Source organism: Paramisgurnus dabryanus, chromosome 4 (genome assembly GCF_030506205.2).
Source record: "Paramisgurnus dabryanus chromosome 4, PD_genome_1.1, whole genome shotgun sequence".
Classification (NCBI taxonomy): Eukaryota; Metazoa; Chordata; class Actinopteri; order Cypriniformes; family Cobitidae; genus Paramisgurnus; species Paramisgurnus dabryanus.
In genome coordinates, this window is record NC_133340.1 from 15836937 (window position 1) to 15858746 (window position 21810).

The following is a 21810-nucleotide window of genomic DNA, read 5'->3' on the forward strand; positions in this document are numbered from 1 at the left end:
GAGGGGGAATTTATTGACATAGATGCATTGCTTAGCACCCCTGGGGCGACTTGGGTTTCATTGGGTGTTGCTCAAGGGCACAGCGTTCATGATCAGAAGGAAAGCAATGCCAACAGAAGTTGTATTGGTGCTCAGCAGTGGGTTTTGCTTTTATTTTAGGCTTCAAAAGTTTTAGAAACGCAATAGCAATTTTTCATTACACTCCAATGCTAATGACGGCAACAAAGGCTCAGAGAATCAAATTACTGGCGAGGGATAAAAATTAACTATATTTATTGAAGACATTTGTTGCTGTGTTGGAGAACACAGGGAACAGTAAATGCATTAGCAGACATAAGCCGTTTAGTAAATAAAATTCTGCATTTCCCTTAATGACCTTTTTTTGTATTGATTTTTCCCTCTCACACGTCTCTCCCTTTTCTCATTGCACCATTATCTCTGATATAGAGCAATGCCTTCACATCTTCAGGTCAATGAGACGTGGCCAACAGTGAACACTGGCCATTAAAATTCAGCATGTGAATTTAAGAGACAGTTTGAGATGCCGGAAGTCAGCATAACCTAGCTAACATTTCAGAAGACTCCAGGGTAGTGAAGCAAGGACGAATTATCAAGCCGGGACCTATACCTGATTTTGAGGAGTGCTTTTACGCATATTATGAGAACTGTTACACAGTAGACCTGACATTGATGTGATCATTAGTAGGTAATATGTAGACAGTCCCAAAATAATAATCCCCAACAGCTCGACCACCTCACAGGTCATAGTTCTACCACATTTAATGGGTGGCATAATAGCAGCCCCATAAATGAGAGCAAATAATAGTTCAAGCAAACTTAGACCCCAATGAACCAGGTCCCCATTACATGTTAATATTTTCCAAATCTCTTGTTATCTGCTGTATTTAAAGCTATAATGATGTTAATTAACTTAATAGCAACACATCGCTTAGCTATTTTGTTGTCTGGTCAAACAAAAGTAGCATTGTTCTTGCCCTGATTACTTTTCTTGTTTGTAGTTTTAACGGAAAGTTTATTTGTTCTTCTCTCTCCTGGATCAATAGTTTTTTTCACGGGTGGCAGGTCAGCTTGGTCTGAGGTCTGGCAAACTCCTGTTCTCATTCTTCCTTTGCAGTTTCTCTGACTCCCGGCCACCCTCCCCGAACCTCTGTTCTCTCCATGCCGACTTCTGGTGTCGTCACACTGGATCCCATCCACGTCAAGAGCACCTCGCACGGGGTGAGGGGACCGCTTGCCTCCTCTGACCCTGGCAGGAGGTGGGGCGGAGGGTGCCCTCCTGTGGGAACTTTTGGAAACACTGGTCCTCTGTCTTTGACGTCTTTCGTTTTTCACTAGGGAATGGCAGTCATAAAGGGGACAAAGGGGGCAAAAATGCACACTGTTAGTTGAAAGAGCATTGTTTTATTAGCTATATGAAAAGAAATGCACATGTTTGGCACTACAAAGGAGATTTTGATTTGTGAATACATTTGTGAAGTTCAAATCGATGAAGTAAATGCCAATAGGCATTCAAAAGCTTTCAGTGTTCCTCACAAAATCAAGCATAGCAGAATTATATACAAAACTCTGAAATATTTCTAAAAGAACAAAAGGACTGAAAGTTTATTTCTTATTTAAAAAAAATATATATTTATTTGTGTTGGGTTATTTTCAATGCAGTGTAGGGTCAAAAAGGGACAAAACTGACCAGAAAATGTTTATATTTGACCCAACAATGGGTTAAAACAACCCAGCAGGATGTTTTTTTCTCTTTTTGATCCAATGTTGGGTTATTTTGAGCATATTTGATGTTTATTTATTTTGGTTTAATCACGGCACCTCTCCGAAAAAATGGTACAAAAGTAGTCACCGAAGTGGTACCTTTTAAAAAGGTCCTAATATGTATGTACCATTGTGGTACAGATATATACCTTTGAGTTACCAGTTTGTACCTTTAAAATGCACTTATTTCATTGATAAAAACAATTTTATTTGGTGTATTTGGTATAATACAATGTGTTTGCGTGGTTTATGGTTCAAAAACACATTATTTTCCACATAGCGTTCATTTTTGTAGCTCCAGATTTCCCTGTCTTCCTGAAACGCACCGATTCATGTACAAAACGTATCAATTTATAAAGTGTTGTGTCCCTGATTGGCCAGCTAATCTGTACTTTGTGATTGGCCTGAATACCTCTGACAACAGCCGGTTATGTAATGCTCCTTACCATGTATGAAAGATTCGGTCACAATGCAATAGACCAATTTCGTGTTTGCAAACAGATATGACGTTTTTTGTGGGCGGAGCCAAACTGGTTGCAGAAAGTGACTGCTCCGCAGTAGGGTTGTGAAGTGTTTTAGCATTAAACCGTGATTTTTATGGATCCGGTGTTCTGTCGAAGTCTGATTCCTTTATGTTTCCCTTTAGTGCAATGTTTCTTATAGCGTTTTAATCACATTACGTTTATTTTTTTAGATAGATAAAAAGTTTAAATGGCTTGGCTACTGATATGCATGTATGTAATGTATATGTATTGTTCTTTTTTGCTAAATCAAATATTTTTACAGTCTGAATCGCTAAAGTACATATAAAAGCAATACTATCATGTATTATATATAATAGCGTTTATTAAATATTTCATAATTTTCCTGTTTTCTATTATTTCTTCCTTAATAAATTATAATTGTAACGTGATAAAAACGCTATAAGAAACACATGGAGGGAACAGACTTCGACAGAACACCGGACATCTTCTCTACTTATTTTCTATTCTAATTATTAAAAGATTTCCAGATGACTCCCTCGCTCCATTCTGTCCGTTTAAGGGCTTATTGTAATCATAAACACCTACGTTTATCTTCAAATGATGTCTTTGACGATGGTGTTCTATAAAAATGAAAGCCATCTTTTTTGGCATTCTTATTCTGACACTTAACAGCACAACCGGACATTTTCCAGTGAGTTATCTTGCTCTTTTCACTCGTGTCTAATCCATTTCCACTGTTTTTCTGCAACCGCATTGTGCGCGCAGCTTGCAGTGACGTAACTGTGACGTCTACTCTAAATTGGTCTATGCTAACAGGAGTTAACTAACAGACTGAGTCCGAAGTGGGAGGAATTATGATAATGTCGGTCTTAACTACATCACCAATCCCAGGAAGTAAACTGTTGCCTACAATCCGTGTGTTTGTTGTAGCCTAAGAAAAGAGATTTACGTTGGAGACGATAACTTGCATGTTTACTTTGGGGTTTGTACCTTTTGCATATCATTAACATGTACTAATACACACTTACACACCAAAGGAAATGTAAAATATTGAATCGAACAATTGGTGGTCTTTAAGGTACCAATGTGTACTATTTAGAGGTGCCAATATGCACCTTTTAGGTACAAAAGTATACTTTTTGAAAATGTACCGCCCCAGTGACAACTTTTGTACCTTCTTGTACCTTTATTCTCGCACTTAACCTTGCATGAGCTCCAACGTTGTGTTTAACCCAATGATCAACATTACTGCATGATTTGTTATATTCTTCTTTACCTTTTTTTTCTTCAAAAAACAAGAAAATCTGATCTTTTTCCAAAATAGTTCAGATGGTCAACGTTTAAATTTGATATGTGACCTAACATATTTTCTAAACCCAAACCCATTGTTTATTTCAGGTTTGAATAAAAACTGCATTCAGACTTATCGCAAGTACAAATATTGCCTCCAGATGGTTCAGTCTCCATAAATTGTTCATTTTCACACAGATTTATATTATCAGACATCATTTTGGGAAAGTGAATCGACTTATTCCGGTGTCATCCATCTTTATGCTCAAGATAAGCATGGCCGACACTTAAGTAAGTGCTGCACTTGATTAATACGGGTAGCGGTCATATTGTCGACGTTCCTGTTTCGCAAAATTAGGAATGAATCATAACTGTCTTTACTCCTGCTAAAATGAAATGAATAATCCAGCTACAGCAGAAAGTAAAATGACGATTCAAGTCTCACAGAATACATCAACCCCTTAAAGCACCGGCAGGCTATAAGTGCAGTGCTCAAAGTGCCACGAGAATGCAAAAGGTTTAATTGTACTGCATTTTATGCTTAAGTGTTTCTGTAATGAATTATACATTATGCAAATAGGTTTTGTATGAGCTAGATGTGATAAGTGGATTTTCATATGTGCACAAATATCAGGCCTGGCCTATTAAAATTAAGGTCTTTACAGAACCATTTTTGGTTCCCCAATGAACCATTTAATCATATTTTTTTAAATGCACCATTACCTTTTGATAGTTTTTATTCACTACAAAGAAGCTTTTGTGAAACAAAAATGTTATTCGGATCTTAAAGGGAAACACCACCGTTGTTCAAAATTTTACTATGTTCTTACCTCAACTTAGACGAATTAATACATACCTATCTTTTTTTAATGCGTGAACTTAATCTTTGTACAGTGCATTGTGAATGTGTTAGCATTTAGCCTAGCCCCATTCATTCCTTAGGATCCAAACAGGGATGAATTTAGAAGCCACCAAACACTTTCATGTTTCCCTGTTACACGAGTAAGTATGGTGGCACAAAATAAAACGTGGCAATTTTTTAAGCAAATAAAAATGAGAACTATATTGTACGGCGGAAGAGCACTTAGGCTGCAGCACTTTAACCATTAGGCACAGTAATATTGACAGAAGTTTGAGCGAGAAGGGAAGTAGTCAGGAGAGATGATGTTACTGCGTACCTGGGTCAAAGTTTTATTTTGTGCCACCATACTTTCCTGTGCAACTACTCATGTAACAGTCTTTAAAATAGGGAAAACATGGAAGTGGTTGGTGGCTTCTAAATTCATCCCTGTTTGGATCCTAAGGAATGAATGGGGCTAGGCTAAATTCTAACACATTCACAACACTATATACAAAGATTAAGTGCACACATTGAAAAAAGACTGGTATGTATTCATTCATCTAAGTTGAGGTAAGAACATATTAAAAATTGAAAAACGGTGGTGTTTTCCTTTAAAGGTATTTTATGGAACCATGCAGCCAGTTTGCTTTCGCTGACCTTGTTTTGATTTTCCGCATCTTACAGATGGATTTTGAAAAACTAAAAGAGGTTTAAGAAATATTCAGACTGGTCTTAGTCTGTGTTAAGGCTCTTGGCTTCTGCTCTGATACACACAGGCACACATAAGGCATGCTGAACAGGTTGCTTAGCGACGTGTGTAAAAAGAGCAATTGAGACTGATTTGAGAAAGGTAAAGCACGTGATGAGATGACAATTACTTGATGCCCACTACGAAGGCTCCTTGCAAACTCACTAGCACCCACCCACTCATATTTTTTCGCATTTGTTTTAATCCAGCTTTATGATCCTAAAAATTGATTGTGACCTTCATAAAGGCTAGGATTGTTGTCCATACACATTGACAGTTCGTTTTGTGTTTATGCTCAAAAGTAAAGCTGATGGAAAAACTGTGCATGCTTGTGCACATCATGAAATATTGAATATCAGCCTCTTTGTGTTGTTAAGTGATTAGATTTATAGACACACTGCCCCCTCGTGGCACTACCTAAAATACTCCTCTAAAAATAAAGACTTCTGTTTTATCATCCAGAGGGGAATAATGACTCTCTTACGTACAAATTACAGACTATTTATATTTCTCAGGAAAAGTATATGTTTACTAAACTATCTGCACTTTAAGATGCTTAATTTTAAACCTATAATACTTTATTAATTGCTAAAATTGTTAATTTAAAAGCAGTAATATAATAATCATGTATCTGCTATGACCACTAGATGGAGCAGCATCTCTTTTAAGGATGCTCTTAAACTGACGTTGCCCTCTGCGAGTGCTAAATAAATGTCCATTATATTTCGTCTAGACTGCAATTTAGTCTAGTTTGTGAGATGTATCTTTCTTACTTACCAAACACTGATAGGTAATTGCTCATCGTAAGTTTAAAAGCAAACTGTCCTTTACAAAACAACGTCAGCAGTGACTTTGAAGGTTCCTGCTTTTTGACCGTTCGTGGGAATGAAAACATACTCTTCCTGTTATTAAGTTTTGACAGATGTTCAGAACTCGCTGGGTGCAAAAGTCTCACCACGAACACTTTAACGTGACCTGCAGATTTACTGGGTCCTTCACATGCCGCAGGAGTTTGTGTTTACGTGAAGCTCAGCATCCAGATGGGATTTTTTGGCCGGGAAAAAAGGCGCTTTGCGATTTCTAAACCGTGCAGGGATGAGCTGTCTGGGCTTTGTTTCGATAAGTCCAATTAGCGCGTCAAAACTTTACGAAATTGTTTTAAATCTCTTCCATTTGGGAAATAACTTGACTAAATCCTCATTACCTCATTTGAAAACATTTTATTACAACATCCTTGAGCATATCGGCTGCCAACACTTGTTTAAAAAGTGTGTATTTGTTAAACACACAAGCTTTTTTTTTTTTTTTTTTTTTTGCGATAATCCATACATTTAAGCGAACCAGTCTCGATAACTTCCGGGGTTGGCCTACAAAAATACGTCATCCCCTGCGGCACTCTATTAGGACCCTTTCAAAACACTAATGTCTTGGTCATAAACAGCTTTAAACCCTATATGGTCTTTATATTCTGAACATCCCGTCTATTTTATTGCTCTATACGGATCAATTTATATTCATGCTGTCTGGCCAAACATGAGTCATCATAGTCTAAGAAAATATCCTTACACAATTCCTATTAACAGATCTGCCCACAGAAACATAATAGGTAGCATTAAAGAGCCCGTCACTCAGAACGTGTCTCTAATCGTGTCTGTCAGGGCATTACAACACTATTCAAGTACCGAGTTGAAAGTTTGCCTCACAAACTCAGCTCGAATGCCTTCATTACTTTAACAATTCTTATAGTAATACCACTAAACTAATACTATGCAAACTATAATAGGAACAAAATTAGATGGTCATGTGAAGAAATATGTAGGAATTATGCGGGAATTTGGCTTAACGGTTAAAACACGACAAAGCATGATGATTTCTGTCTATGGAGGGTCTCCCTTTCTTTGCATGCTGAATGGGTACCAAAGGAGACAATACAGAATTAGGACACTTCCTCTGGTGGAGGATGAGAGTGCAAGCACTGAAGGAAAACAGAGGCTGGTTTTGTCTGAGCTCGATACCGGCATCCAAACAGCACAAAGCCTGCCTAACCAGGCATTCACATTAACTAGGCTTCTGTGCATAGCTAATGCACTGAGAACTGCCTCCCTAAACAACACAAAACAGGCAGTGGGGTGAGGGGAATGTGAAAGAGTTATTAGAGAACGCTTCAGACAGCAGACCATTTAATCACGTGATCGACTTTGGCGCTCATGCTTTACGTCCATGTCCAGTGCTTGAACTTTTGTGGAGATGGTACTGCTTACACACTGTCAGAAAAAAGGTACTGTACAAAACTGTACATTTTCTGTCGCTGGGTTTTTGTATCCCTAAAATTGAACTAGTACAAAATTGTTCCTTAAGGTACACAATAGGTACTTAGGGTATAATATTTTACCAAAAAAGGTACAGCATTTCAAAGTGTTGTTGCATACTCGTAACGGCACAAATATGAACATTTGAGGGTACCATCCCTGTGACAGAAAAGAACAGTTTTGTACCTTCCGACGGTGCAGTCAACCATTACTAAACACACTTGGTTTGACATAGGTCATCTTTCCATAAAGATTCAAAGGGCTCAAGCTGATTATTCAATAGGTACACTTTTTTTGGAAAAAAAAATGTCATAATATGTACCCCAGCTGTCACTGGGGATGTAGCCTTTAGAAATGTCCTAATATCTATGATATGCATGCATTTGGTACCTTTGCATGCATTTGTATAATAATATGAACTTCTTAGGCCCAAAGCTGTACATTGTAAAAGGGTACAGCGCCAGTGACAATTGTGGTGCAAATTTTGGATCTGTCGATCATCGCTTTAAACGACTAGTACTCGCTAAATCTCATGAACTGATCTTTCTGTTTACTTTTGCCATCATAGGGCTCCTGAATGCCAATGCATTAGTAAGGCGAATCATAGGGCTCCTGAATGCGGGTGCATATATAGGAGCCCTATAAATATAAAAATGTACCTAAATACATATTAAGCACATTTTAATTCATATTCATGGTGTCGCAAAATAGCACAGACATGTAGACATAGATGTTCTTAAGATTATTCTAAAAAGTACTAAAAGATCATTTTTTTGTACAAAATGAGTGCGTGAAAATAGGGCACTTTAAGTACACTACTTCTTTTTCACCTTTGTGTGCATGGGCACAGGTTTGCAAGCGCCTCATAGGTGACATTATTGTCACCAGAGCGGCCATATTGAGGTATTGCATTGTTTGCTATTCATGGTAACAAGAGTGCTCATTCTTGTTACTGTATATCCATTATCTTTGGTCATTTCCGCTCACTATCAACTTCTCCATGTGTTTTTTTATTTTTCAAGAAAAGACAAAAAATTCCAGAAATTTCTAATGATCAATCGTGTAAAAGTAAATTGTGTTCCCCAAGTGAGCATGTTATGTGTGAAGCCCAGAAACAAATTGTTTGTAAGTATGGAAATGCTGACTTGCAGATATGAATGCTTGGTAATGTGGGTCATGCTTTACTGTTACGCTAACAAACCTAAATGGTTACCACAACCATTAGATATAAACATATATATAAGATCTCACATGCTCAGCAAGATTCGTATCATACAGTTGCTCATAACAGTAGTAAGGTAAACAATGCCTTCATAACTAAATAGTGTGAAAAATAGATTGTGTAACTAGAAAATCTGCATTCGCATACTTTTAAAGAGTATATATCGAGCCTTAAAGGAACAGTATGTAAGAAATTTATATCAATTAATCATAAAATGGCCCTGATATGTCACTAGACATTAAGAAATCATTTTCATTTCAAATACTTATATCACCGACAACAGTGGTCCGGCCAGGATATTGTCATTTAAAAAGTGGAGTTGCAGCCCTCAACTGATGTTTATGTTGTCATTTAGTGTGTTGGCCACCAGTGTGCAGTACCAGTTTTAGCCACAAGTTGTGTGATTGCAGTACCAGTTTTGGCCACAATCCTACATACTGTTCCTTTAAGCGTGGTAAGAATTGAAAACAGACTTAGGAAAGAGATACAAGGCAATAAGAGGAGGGGGTGAGAGGTCTCACCTCTAACATTTATTAATCTCTATTTACAAGTTTGCAGAAATATCAATCTGAGCAGACATATTGGTCGTCTACCCAAGACTGCTACAGAAAACTGAATATGATATCAGAAGAAACAGAATGAAAGGCAATTCAACAATGCTCGCAACTGAACAGCAATAAACCACACAACTGTAAAACAAACTATATACACATTTAGTACTGAAGATATACTGAAGCTTAAATTAATCCTTTCTGAGGATTATATTACACGATAACGTAATGATACTATAGCTTGTAATCTGCGAAGCTATACATTGTTGAATTGCATTTATACAATAGAAAAAGAAAACAAGTTCTGAGGTCTGAATTTAACATTGAGGTCATAAGAAGTTATTTACGAGTTACGACTCTTTGTCAATACTTAGAAATATCTACTGGAGAGAGGTTCATGGAAGGCACACTACTGGTCACCACCAGAGGTACGACAAGACCCCTGGTCATACTAAACCTGATTGTGCTTGTTTATCTTTTATTTGTGTGTGTGTGTGTTCATATCATTAAACATTTTAACAGATAAATATCTTCATGCCTAAGCGAGGGTGTTTGCCATATCAAACACTCCGTCTGGTATATCATTTATATTTAGTGTCGAAGCAAAGTTATCACATGTTTAGTTCAGTTAGTCTTGGTTTTGGCAGTCTGTTCGCGCTGTCGTGTGATCAGCCAGAGATATGCAGAAGAGTAAGTTTGCTTCGTTTCACTACTGACCTCAAATCAGTCAGACTGGCTATAATAAATCCTTTGTTTGTGTCAGGATAAACAGTGGAAGTGGAAGTTAATGATTGTCAAATACTATTTAAAAATACTTTCAGGGAAGTAAAATGCAAAGTCTTTTTCCAAAGTTCATTAAAGTGCTTAAAGGGTATTGAATGTACATGGAAAGGTGGACGTTTTGAGAGGGGGCACAGCAAATCCACAGCACTCAGAAATCACACAGAGAAATCCTTGGATGAGGATAACACATGCTAGCGTAGTTTGTCACACAGGAGAGGTACCTGATCGAGCCCAGCCGTCCTGGTAAGAGCCCTCCCCCGTGAGGTGCAGTCGGTCTGGGGAAGGAGGGAGGGGCATAGGGGACTGAGGAAGGAGCGAGCTGTTAGGGCTTGTGATGTCGCCTTCGGCAACAAATGTCAGGTCCGCGCTGCTCTCTTCTTCCTCCAGCACCTGGCCCCCCCCTTCGCTCCTCCAGTCTGTTATCCCGGACGAGCCCCCTTTTTGCACGTGAGGGATCGGGGAGAGCGATGAACTAAACGGCGGTTGATTTCGAGTGGCAGTGTTTCCGGGGGCTCTATTAGGAGGCATTAGGGCTCGTCTAGGCGCTTTCGTGTCCACTGCTGAATCCAAGCTCTGCGATTGGTGGCTGGCACTTAGGGCGGAGCCGTTCTCCTTGGATCTGGGCCGAGTCTTGTAAGAGATGGGGGTTGAGTTGAGGTTGTCGTTGCTGATGTCTGCTTCCGTGTCAAGGCGCAGGAATTCAGGAAGGACAAGGTCCGATTTGTTCAGCAAACCCCGCTGGTCGTCAGCTCTGTTGCTCTGTGCTTTGGATATGAGCTCGAAGAACTCTGGTTGGACAATAAACACAATTATTTCAAACAGCTTGTTTGTCGAAAAGCGAAGAACAACACACGTCTGACACGTTATAGCAAGCATGAGATTAAAAGCTTTCGTGCAAGAACTGCCATTTGCTTGTGTTAGCGTTAGCCAGATCGGCAAGTGTTGCTAAAGAAGTTGAAGCTGAGAACAACTTAAGCACTTTACGAGGGTAAAGAACGAGAGATTATTCAAGAAAGTGAAAGGGGAATAGGTTTTTACCTTCAGCTTCATCTATATTAAGCTTTTTCTGTTTTCGTTTTTCCACCTGGGCCCTGGTTTTCACAGACGAAGCCTTTCCTGCCGGTTTGTCCTCCCCCTGGGTAGCGACAATGAGAATGGGGCACATTAAGGGTGCGTAGATGCCTCTTCTACAAGGCTATCTTCTGGGGCGCATGTCTATAACTACGCGGGGGGCAGTGGATGGGTCTCTATTCGCTATCACTTAAGCTACTGGTCTTAATACTACGGTCAAACCAGTTGACTCACTGCACAAAAACCACCACCAACACAGCATGCAACTACATCTACGCTCCACTTTTTCTCATCTTTCCATCATTTTGCTCAACATATCACACAGAGTAACTACTATAACGAAGAAATAGCCTCAACAAGGGAGAAACCCTTGCACCAAGTAGCTCTTGGCAGATAGCTATCCCCTTGTGGTGTGGTGTGTTGAAGAAAAGTGGTAAGAGGCAGCTTTTTGTAATTCAAGGAAGTGGGTTAGATCATCACAGGCCCAGAAACTGCACAGATACACATAGCCTTCAGACCAGAAGTAAGAATAGGGGAACTAGCCATGCACAGAACCCCCATTCATAGGCCACGAATACAAAGACAGACAGAAAAGGGGAGGGAAGTTTACGATCTTGGATCGAGGTCTTACTGTGGCTGACTGGCTTCGTGTAGACAGAGGTGGACCGTGACTTTTAGATGAGACCAGCTTTTGTTTATCTGTTTAAAGCAGGAAAGAGGTCATACCGTTTTAATAATGTTTAATCATATTGTAGACAATTCTGTCTATAGTTTCCCATTTTTGCAGCTTACCTTTTCCAGGAATTTGGTCGGCTGCTTCCAGAACCACTCTCAGTCCATCCAGATTAGATATAGGAAGCCCAAGATCCAGAGGCTCTTTCTCTCCACTCTGCCAATACGAAAACACCAATTTAACATCTCATATGACATTTAAAATCACATTTTGTGGTTCAGTTTGATCCATCTTGCACTATAAACACTTTTCAAATCGATCCTCCAATTTATGATTTATGCTACGAAACCAGCTAAACGGGCAAGATGATGGAAACATTTTTCATGCGCAGCTGTAACCCGATTCCTCAAAGACACATTGTCAGCATGTTCTTGGTTCTCAATCACATTTAGGTGATACTTTAGCTAATAAATACTATACAAAACCCTCAAATAAATAAAAAGGTTTTTTTTAAGTCACTTTGATTAAAAACATCTGTCAGGAACATAAATATAAATGATGTGGGTTGGAAAGCACATGGCACAAAACCTTTTCTGAAACAAAGCACGGCTCATATTTCACGAAAGGACAAATCTAAAACTTTTACAAAACAATAAACAAATGACTCACTATTCTGGCCACCAGCTCTGCTAAGTTCAAGCCGTATTTGGCCACCACTGGCCTCAGCACTTCTGTGACTGGCTTAGTGGGTTTTGCCTTCAGCCCCACAGAACGATTTATGGGCACCAGATCCAAACTATGAGAGAGAGATAAAGATATATTTGTGTCATTATTTACTCATTGCCATGTTGAATGTTCTTTTTTCAACAGGTAGTATGTTCAAGACTTCAGTCCCTATTCATATTGCGCAGAACATAAACTAACCAGAAGATAAATGAGTAAACAAATGGATAGACAGAGAAAAAAGAGGTGTGTACCGGAATAGCGTACGTCTCTCCAGCCGCAGGTCTCTGGAGCACAGGGTCATGCAGTCCTGATCCAATACTAAAGGCTTTACACAAGGACATAACACGATTCAAACTTAAGGATTACTGGCACATACAAAGTTATATATAGACTATATAGAGTTATATATAGACTATATATAGCATGTTACCTTTTCTCCACCAACTAAGAAGAGATCCACAGCGGCCAGATTGATGTTGAGCTTCTCGCATAATCCTAACAGTAGCTCTCTGATGGAGACACCGGGTCGAATGGGCACCGAGCAGCAAGAGCCGTCTGGAAGGTTAATATTACAGTGACGCGTTGAGCGCTCGGACAACAACACGGAATTACGCTGCATCTCACCCTGGGAGCAATGACCGGTAAAGGAAAAGAGAAAATTCAGAATAAAGATGTTTTCAATACAATATGTGAAAATTCCTACAGTATCTTAAATCATTCAGAAAAGGTTTCATCTTATTACATGGATATTTATCAAATTAGCCAATGAGACACTAATCTGAATTGAAATTGTTTCATTATGCAAAATGATACCAGAGAAATGACTCATTGAGCACAGTATAGGAATTATCTCTCAGGGACGGTGGTTAAATATATGGTGGTCATTGCGCAAAACTATCTGATTGTGACTGACCAATCAGAATGATGTATTTCAGAGAGCTGTGTAATGAGTAAGAAATAATGTATAGGCATCCTGTTGTTATCGCAGGAATAAGGGACTTATTTAACAACCAGCTGCTTGTACATGATCCCACTTATTTACCTCATAAGTAAGGTAAGAACATTAAATATTAAATTTGCTTATTTTTAAAGATAGCAGACGTTCCAAAACACACTGACAAGGCAGTCAAATGTTACAAACACACTATTTGGTTTAATCATTTGTAAATATAATGTTATTTAAAGACATATTTATATACAATTTTTGTGTAATGTTAAACTGTACCTTTCAAAATGATTTGCCGCGTCCGGGTTACCGTGTGTTATTAGTTTTGAGCGGTTGTTATCTGGGAATAAAAAACCTGCAAAGGTTGCATCTGGCCAATCAGAATTAAGCAATCAGACGAGCTATGTAATAAATGCACCTTATTTAACTTCAAATTCAAGGACCTTTCAAGGACTTTCCAGGTCAAATACCCTCAAATTCAATGACTAAACGTGGGACACATTTCAAGTGAGAGCAAGGTTACATCGTGTTACCTTTTAAGATACACTGATACAGTTCCTGCTCGAGGGAACTCGCACTGCGTCACTGCGGTGACACTTTGGGGACGCCTCCAGAGGTAAGTGCGTCTGAATGTGTATATCAAAATCAACCAATGGTGAGGCTTAACGATAAAGACAGGGTGACGTGGGAGCCAGGAAGTATATCGCTATTTGAAATATTGCCAAAGACAGCGTTACAGGGACGCAGGAAGTATGGCAAGGGAGACCCAGCGTCTCGTTCCCTTCTCAGGGAACAACAGTTACATACGTAACCCCAGACGTTTTCATGTGTCAAACACAACTATGCAAAAAAGCATTTTGGTATGAATCAACATTCGCATACAGAAGATTTTAAAGCGAACATTTTAGCACGTGTGCTTGAAAAGTCTAGAATTGTTATGATTTTATCCTACACTACACAGGGAATAATATGGATTTTTTTCCAGAAAACTTCTTGCATAAAATAGATTCAAGCCCTTTCAATGACCTGTATCTATGTATGTATATTTTCAAAAACTTCCCAGGGCCTTACATTTTCCCCCAGATTCACAAACTTTAAGTTTCACAAACTTTAAGATGATAAAACCGACTATATTTCCAGATAACAACCATCTGAAACTAACTGTGGGTTTACACCAGAAGTGAGTTCAACGATTTTGGCGAGTAGTTTACATACAAAGTCAATGGAAAGACGCGATCAGACACGCGCTATTCGCCTCAAACGCATCTTCGCCCAAATTGAAAATACTCAACTCGAGTGGAAAAATCGCATGACACGAAGTCAAATCCCGCGACTAATCTAGAGCGAGTAACGTGATGACCCGTGTTTGGTGTGTACGTAGCATAACACTAACTAACACAGCCACATCTGGACACTGGGAGTCATCGGGACAGTTTAGTACTTTAAAAATAAAAATAAATAAAATATGCATTTAATTTATTTACAAATGATTAAACCATAAGCATGTTTGTCAATATCAAATCAATATTTTATATATTTACTCATGTGGCAAGTAGCCATGTAAAAAGGGGTAACTTACAATCGGCGGTTGTTAGAGCAAATAAAGTCCTGATCACCCTGTCTGCATTTATCTACGATAACAACCAGCTGGCTGTACGTTATCCCTTAACCAACTACAGCTGAAGGTACGAGAATCAAAGTGACATCAGCTTGAGCGATTCAAAGCCAGACGCTGTAAACCCACCTCGTTTTTTCCAGAACCAGAAGTGGCGAGTTCCAAACTCGCACCGGACGACAAAGAGCCTTGTGATTCCCTTCGGCCGTTACTACCTGTATAGCCTATGATGGAAAAATAAGAGACAAAGTAAAAACCTCAAACAAAACAGAAATATATATATATATATAAATAATGGAGTCATCTCATCCACTCACTGTAGTCTCCGAGGTCCCTCTTCTTAGCACCTTTCCCAAAACTTCTATTTCTGGACCAGGAAAAGAAAATGCTTTTCTTTTTATCACCCTGTTCATCTTTGCTGTCTTCATGCAGCAATTTGCCCGGTTTGCCCTTCTTGTCATCCTGCACCTATAAACACAGTACATAATTTTTCCATTCTCAAAAACAAAGCAGAGATTACTAAGAGATATGTCTTCAATTACAAACAGGCTGCATCTAGAGTCAATGCAAAGACTGTTTCATTAGAGAATGAAATGTCCTGTAGTGATATACAGATTAAGGAATAAGATTAGAAACATAGCCAGTCTTCTGTGACTTTCTGTGTTGAATTAAATCAGACTTCAGGCACTGTAGGATGTTGACTGATCTGATTGTCTCGTCTTCTGTCTTTACTTTTCTTTGAAAGCTTCTGCACTAACTGTACTAACACTTGATAATGTAAACAGATGCAGAGGGCTGACAATGCCCTGAAGCTCACACCTCTATAACAACACTGTAATTGTATTGCAGTAACTAGTGGTGTGAATGCATTGCCATATAATGAAACATTACACACATATTACACCTTTGAAGGACAGCCAAAAGACTTAGATTTACCATCTGCAACATTTATAATAAGTAATTAATTAATATTTATTACATTATGCATACTCTAAAAGATCAATACTTATTTAAATCATGTTTAAGGTCAAGAATCAATGATTCATATATTTTCATAGGTATTGCCATAATAATGAATGCTATTATGTAGTGTTTACAAACCCTCCACTGGGAGATAATTGGACTAAGGGGTGTCTTCTGTTGATGTGTTTCAAAGATTGTTTGATTTTGGGATTATGTGTTTGAAAGGAAGCCACAGATCCTAATCTTTCTAATGAAGTGTATTTGATAACACCACAGTGTGCTCGCTTGTTACCTTTTTCGGTGTAGAGAGGTTGGATCGGTCAGAGCTCGTGCTGTGTTTGGACGTTGGGCTGCTGGGGACGTGATAAGGATCCGGAAGAGGGCGACCCTCCACCTCCGCCAGCATACATTCCTGATACAGGTAGGACTTTAGGAAGCGAGTGTAACTATCAAATTTCATCAGGTTGAAGATCTGTTGAGGAAGGAGAGACGAGGATAAGTGAGAAAAATCAAGGAAACCCTCATGCGTTCAGAATTTCCATGCTGGTTTATGCTGACCTTGTACTGTAGCATAAATATATATTAACAATGGAGATCATTGGAAATGATATGTAACAAAGTTTAGAAAATATATAAGAGAAGGTTTGTTTGCCCGAAATATGTTTGATGGCTCAAAGTGGGGAACCACAAATTCGTAATATACTGTAGCTTCTGACGCTGTGAAATGTGACCGTTTTTACATTTCGGAGAATTTGCTAACACTACTGAGATCTTGGATAAGGGCTTGACAGCCAGACAGGAGCCTTTAAATGCTGCTATTTGTATCTTTGCCTGGAAGAAAATATTCTTAGTGCTTTTCCATCTATTGGCGCATACACAAAGGCTGTCCTCACGGTTATCATGTGGCTGCTGGAGTGTATGGGTGGCTATGTTTACGATCCCATGACGTGAAGTGCGGTGCTAAACAACTTTAACAACAACTTTATGATGGTAAGTCCTTAAGGCCATGCATGGGAGGTGTTACACAACAATCTTTAAAAATAGCAAATGCTGGGCAGTCACAACAAGCCATTTGGGACCTCCAGTTTTTTGTTTATATTGTCATATAAGTGAGCCTGAGTAGAATTACTTGACATGAATTGTTCTGCGAAAGGCAGACAATGTAATAAAACAAGACAGGGCAAGGCATTTGGATTTTCCGAAATCTTTAGGATGGGCTTGACGCCTACACATTCCTTTGTACTTTGGTGCACGGGAAAATTTGCAAGCTTTGTTAATACTGTGGTAATGCTTTTTATTTAGAAGTTGTAGTTTTTTGCCCTCGGGCTTTTAGTTGACAGCATCTCAACCTAATTTATGCAATGGACTCCCTCACCTGTAGCTGTTGCTCTTTAAACATGTCTGGCCTTGGAGCGTTGAGGATGTCATCAGCCAGTTGAGCCTGACTATCGATGTTGACGGGTGTGGTGGCCTTACTCGACAGAAAGCTGTTGTAGATATCCCTGGCCCTCTGGGAAAGCTGGGGGAGAAAATTTATGAAAGATGGTGAATAAAATTCATTTTATATTGTCGACATGAATGATGTGTTCGGTACTCTACGCTGACTGCCGTGGACAAGAACAGAAAGAACAGCGCTTAAAAATTATATGCAATATGTTTTGTGACCACATTTCTGCTCTAAATTATGCAAAATGAAGTGTCTCTTTTAAATCTAATCAAAATGATTCAGCGTATGAACTGTATACCTGTTTCTTGTCGGTTTCAGGCACATGGCTGAAAAATTCGCATGCTTGCCAAAACAAAATGTTCTCCTCGCTGAACTCCTTTTTTAGAAACTCCTGAGAGGTGGAAAAAACAACATTTTTTAGTCTACAGAACAATAAGCAGTCTAATTCCTGGTCTTTAACACTTGTTATACACCAAAGTACTACATTAAATTGCTTTAATAAATACTGATTGAATAAACATATTTGCTGTAAAGACAAATTCTTCCAAACACTTCTTGTTGTTTTTCTGAAACCTGGAATTCTGTGAACGGTTCATTGCTCAGACAGTTGTCACAACTACTTAAATTCATTAAATAAGTTTTTTTTACTTTTCAGTTATATTATGTTTAAATTCCCATAAAATTGTATAAATTCGTACCTATTATATAATTTATCCTCTATAGAATTAGCCATGTCTGGGTTTTTCCCTCCTAGGACTTTCCCCTAGGGTTTTTCCAACCCCTGGGAAGTCTGCTGACATTGGCTTAACTTAGCACCTTCTTATATACGTTACATTTACTACTCTAATAGTACGGTTAATAACCTTGCTAGTACGGTTAATTAGCCGCTGTATTCTGAATTGAAAGTTAAAAGTATAGGGAGCTTGACTTGACTTCTAAGCTTATATTGATGGTGAATTATGTAACATCAAGTGGACTCAGAGTTGAGTAAATGAATGATTTGGTCTCATCCAACATACCGAGAAATATCGCACACCGACAGGATCCTGCAGCAGGCGCTCGAAACAGACGGCCCACGATGCAACCCGGCGTTCGCTGTGGCGTCTATGGCACTGTACGCTGGGTAGACTGGCATTGCTGTTCAGACTATTATCACTACCACAGCCTTTCAGGTCCACACTGTTCAGCTCTACACACAAACAATCAGATGACAACATTATTAGATAGGTAGGTACAGTGTAAAAAATGGTGGTTCAACTTAAAAAAGTAAGCTACTCAGTTGCCTTAAAATGGATGGATAGATGATGGATAGATGGATATAGGGATAGATGGATATATAGACAGACAGACAGATAGATGGATATAGACAGAGATAGACAGATGGACAGACGGATAGATAGACAGATAGATAGACAGACAGAAAGAAAGAGGGATATAGGAATTTAAGGATATAGAGAAAGATAGACAGACAGACAGACAGACAGATGGATATAGAAATAGATGGATGTAGAGAGAGATAGACAGATAGACAGACAGACAAATGGACAGACAGACAAACAGACAGATAGATATAGGAATAAATGGATATAGAGAGATATAGACAGAACGACAGACAAACAGAGAGATAGACAGACAGACAAACAGATAGATGGATATAGGAATAGATGGATATAGAGAAAGATAGACAGACAGACAGACAGATGGATATAGGAATAGATGGATATAGAGAGAGATAGACGGACAGACAAATGGATGGACAGACAGACAGATAGATATAGGAATAGATGGATTTTATACGTTACATTTACTACTCTATATAGGAATAGATAGATTTTAAAGTTCTTTAAATTGAAATTGAAATTGAATTGAATATAGAGAGAAACAGACAGACAGACAGACAGATTGACAGACAGACAGACAAAAACAGATAGATAGACAGACAGACAGACAGATAGATGGATATAGGAATAGATGGATATAGAGAGAGATAGATAGACAGACAGACAAACCGATAGATAGACAGACAGACAGACAGGCAGGCAGATGGATATAGGAACAGATGGATATACAGAGAGAGAGATAGACAGACAGACAAATGGACGGACGGATAGATGGAAGGATAGATAGATATAGGAATAGATGGATATAGAGAGAGATAGACAGACAGACAAACAAACAGATAGACAGACAGACATGCAGATGGATATAGGAATAGATGGATATAGAGAGAGATAGACAGACAGACAAATAGACGGACGGACGGACAGATAGACAGACAGATAGATATAGGAATAGATGGATATAAAGAGAGATAGACAGACAGAAAGACAGACAAACAAACAGAAGGTAGACAGACAGGCAGATGGATATAGAAAAAGATAGACAGACAGACAGACAGACAGACAAACAGATAGATAGATAGATAGACAGACAGACAGATAGATGGATATAGGAATAGATGGATATAGAGAGAGATAGACAGACAGACAAACCGATAGATAGAAAGACAGTCAGACAGACAGACAGGCAGATGGATATAGGAACAGATGGATATATAGAGAGAGATAGACAGACAGACAAACCGATAGATAGACAGACAGACAGACAGACAGACAGGCAGATGGATATAGGAATAGATGGATATAGAGAGAGATAGACAGACAGACAGACAGACAAACCGATAGATAGACAGACAGACAGACAGACAGGCAGATGGATATAGGAACAGATGGATATAGAGAGAGAGATAGACAGACAGACAAATGGACGGATGGATAGATGGAAGGATAGATAGATATAGGAATAGATGGATATAAAGAGAGATAGACAGACAGAAAGACAGACAAACAAACAGAAGGTAGACAGACAGGCAGATGGATATAGGAATAGATGGATATAGAAAAAGATAGACAGACAGACAGACAGACAAACAAACAGATAGATAGATAGACAGACAGACAGACAGACAGACAGACAGGCAGATGGATATAGGAACAGATGGATATAGAGAGATAGACAGACAGACAAATGGACGGACGGATAGATGGAAGGATAGATAGATATAGGAATAGATGGATATAGAGAGAGATAGACAGACAGACAAACAAACAGATAGACAGACAGACATGCAGATGGATATAGGAATAGATGGATATAGAGAGAGATAGACAGACAGACAAACCGATAGATAGAAAGACAGTCAGACAGACAGACAGGCAGATGGATATAGGAACAGATGGATATATAGAGAGAGATAGACAGACAGACAAACCGATAGATAGACAGACAGACAGACAGACAGACAGGCAGATGGATATAGGAATAGATGGATATAGAGAGAGATAGACAGACAGACAGACAGACAAACCGATAGATAGACAGACAGACAGACAGACAGGCAGATGGATATAGGAACAGATGGATATAGAGAGAGAGATAGACAGACAGACAAATGGACGGATGGATAGATGGAAGGATAGATAGATATAGGAATAGATGGATATAAAGAGAGATAGACAGACAGAAAGACAGACAAACAAACAGAAGGTAGACAGACAGGCAGATGGATATAGGAATAGATGGATATAGAAAAAGATAGACAGACAGACAGACAGACAAACAAACAGATAGATAGATAGACAGACAGACAGACAGACAGACAGACAGGCAGATGGATATAGGAACAGATGGATATAGAGAGATAGACAGACAGACAAATGGACGGACGGATAGATGGAAGGATAGATAGATATAGGAATAGATGGATATAAAGAGAGATAGACAGACAGAAAGACAGACAAACAAACAGATAGATAGATAGATAGACAGACAGACAGACAGATAGATGGATATAGGAATAGATGGATATAGAGAGAGATAGACAGACAGACAAACCGATAGATAGACAGACAGACAGACAGACAGGCAGATGGATATAGGAACAGATGGATATAGAGAGAGAGATAGACAGACAGACAGACAAACCGATAGATAGACAGACAGACAGACATACAGGCAGATGGATATAGGAACAGATGGATATAGAGAGAGAGATAGACAGACAGACAAATGGACGGACGGATAGATGGAAGGATAGACGGACAGATAGATATAGGAATAGATGGATCCAGAGAGAGACAGACAGATAGACAGACAGACAGACAGACAGACAGACAGACATGCAGATGGATATAGGAATAGATGGATATAGAGAGAGATAGACAGACAGACAAATAGATGGACGGACAGATGGACGGATAGACAGACAGATAGATATAGGAATAGATGGATATAGAGAGAGATAGACAGACAGAAAGACAGACAAACAAACAGAAGGTAGACAGACAGGCAGATGGATA

The 21810-nt window shown here is 38.9% G+C and overlaps 1 protein-coding gene across 4 annotated transcripts in view; it reads right to left on the minus strand.

Annotated features, from left to right (window-relative positions):
• Positions 1 to 9172: 9172 nt before the first annotated feature.
• The window catches only part of rgs12b (regulator of G protein signaling 12b), a 66893-nt gene continuing 54255 nt past the window's right edge, over positions 9173 to 21810 (minus strand). For 3 of the 4 annotated variants that reach the window (XM_065265185.1, XM_073814264.1, XM_073814263.1), the window contains 13 exons: positions 18472 to 18641; positions 17751 to 17843; positions 17381 to 17524; positions 16298 to 16477; positions 15360 to 15510; positions 15172 to 15266; positions 12912 to 13106; positions 12733 to 12806; positions 12425 to 12551; positions 11875 to 11971; positions 11714 to 11781; positions 11050 to 11146; positions 9173 to 10799 (listed from right to left, as the gene is read on the minus strand). In XM_065265185.1, coding sequence (XP_065121257.1) covers positions 10216 to 10799; positions 11050 to 11146; positions 11714 to 11781; positions 11875 to 11971; positions 12425 to 12551; positions 12733 to 12806; positions 12912 to 13106; positions 15172 to 15266; positions 15360 to 15510; positions 16298 to 16477; positions 17381 to 17524; positions 17751 to 17843; positions 18472 to 18641 — 2075 coding nt within the window. In that variant the 3' untranslated portion in view covers positions 9173 to 10215. The remainder of the gene's footprint in view (positions 10800 to 11049; positions 11147 to 11713; positions 11782 to 11874; positions 11972 to 12424; positions 12552 to 12732; positions 12807 to 12911; positions 13107 to 15171; positions 15267 to 15359; positions 15511 to 16297; positions 16478 to 17380; positions 17525 to 17750; positions 17844 to 18471; positions 18642 to 21810) is intronic. The other variant, XM_065265186.1, reaches the window with a different exon arrangement.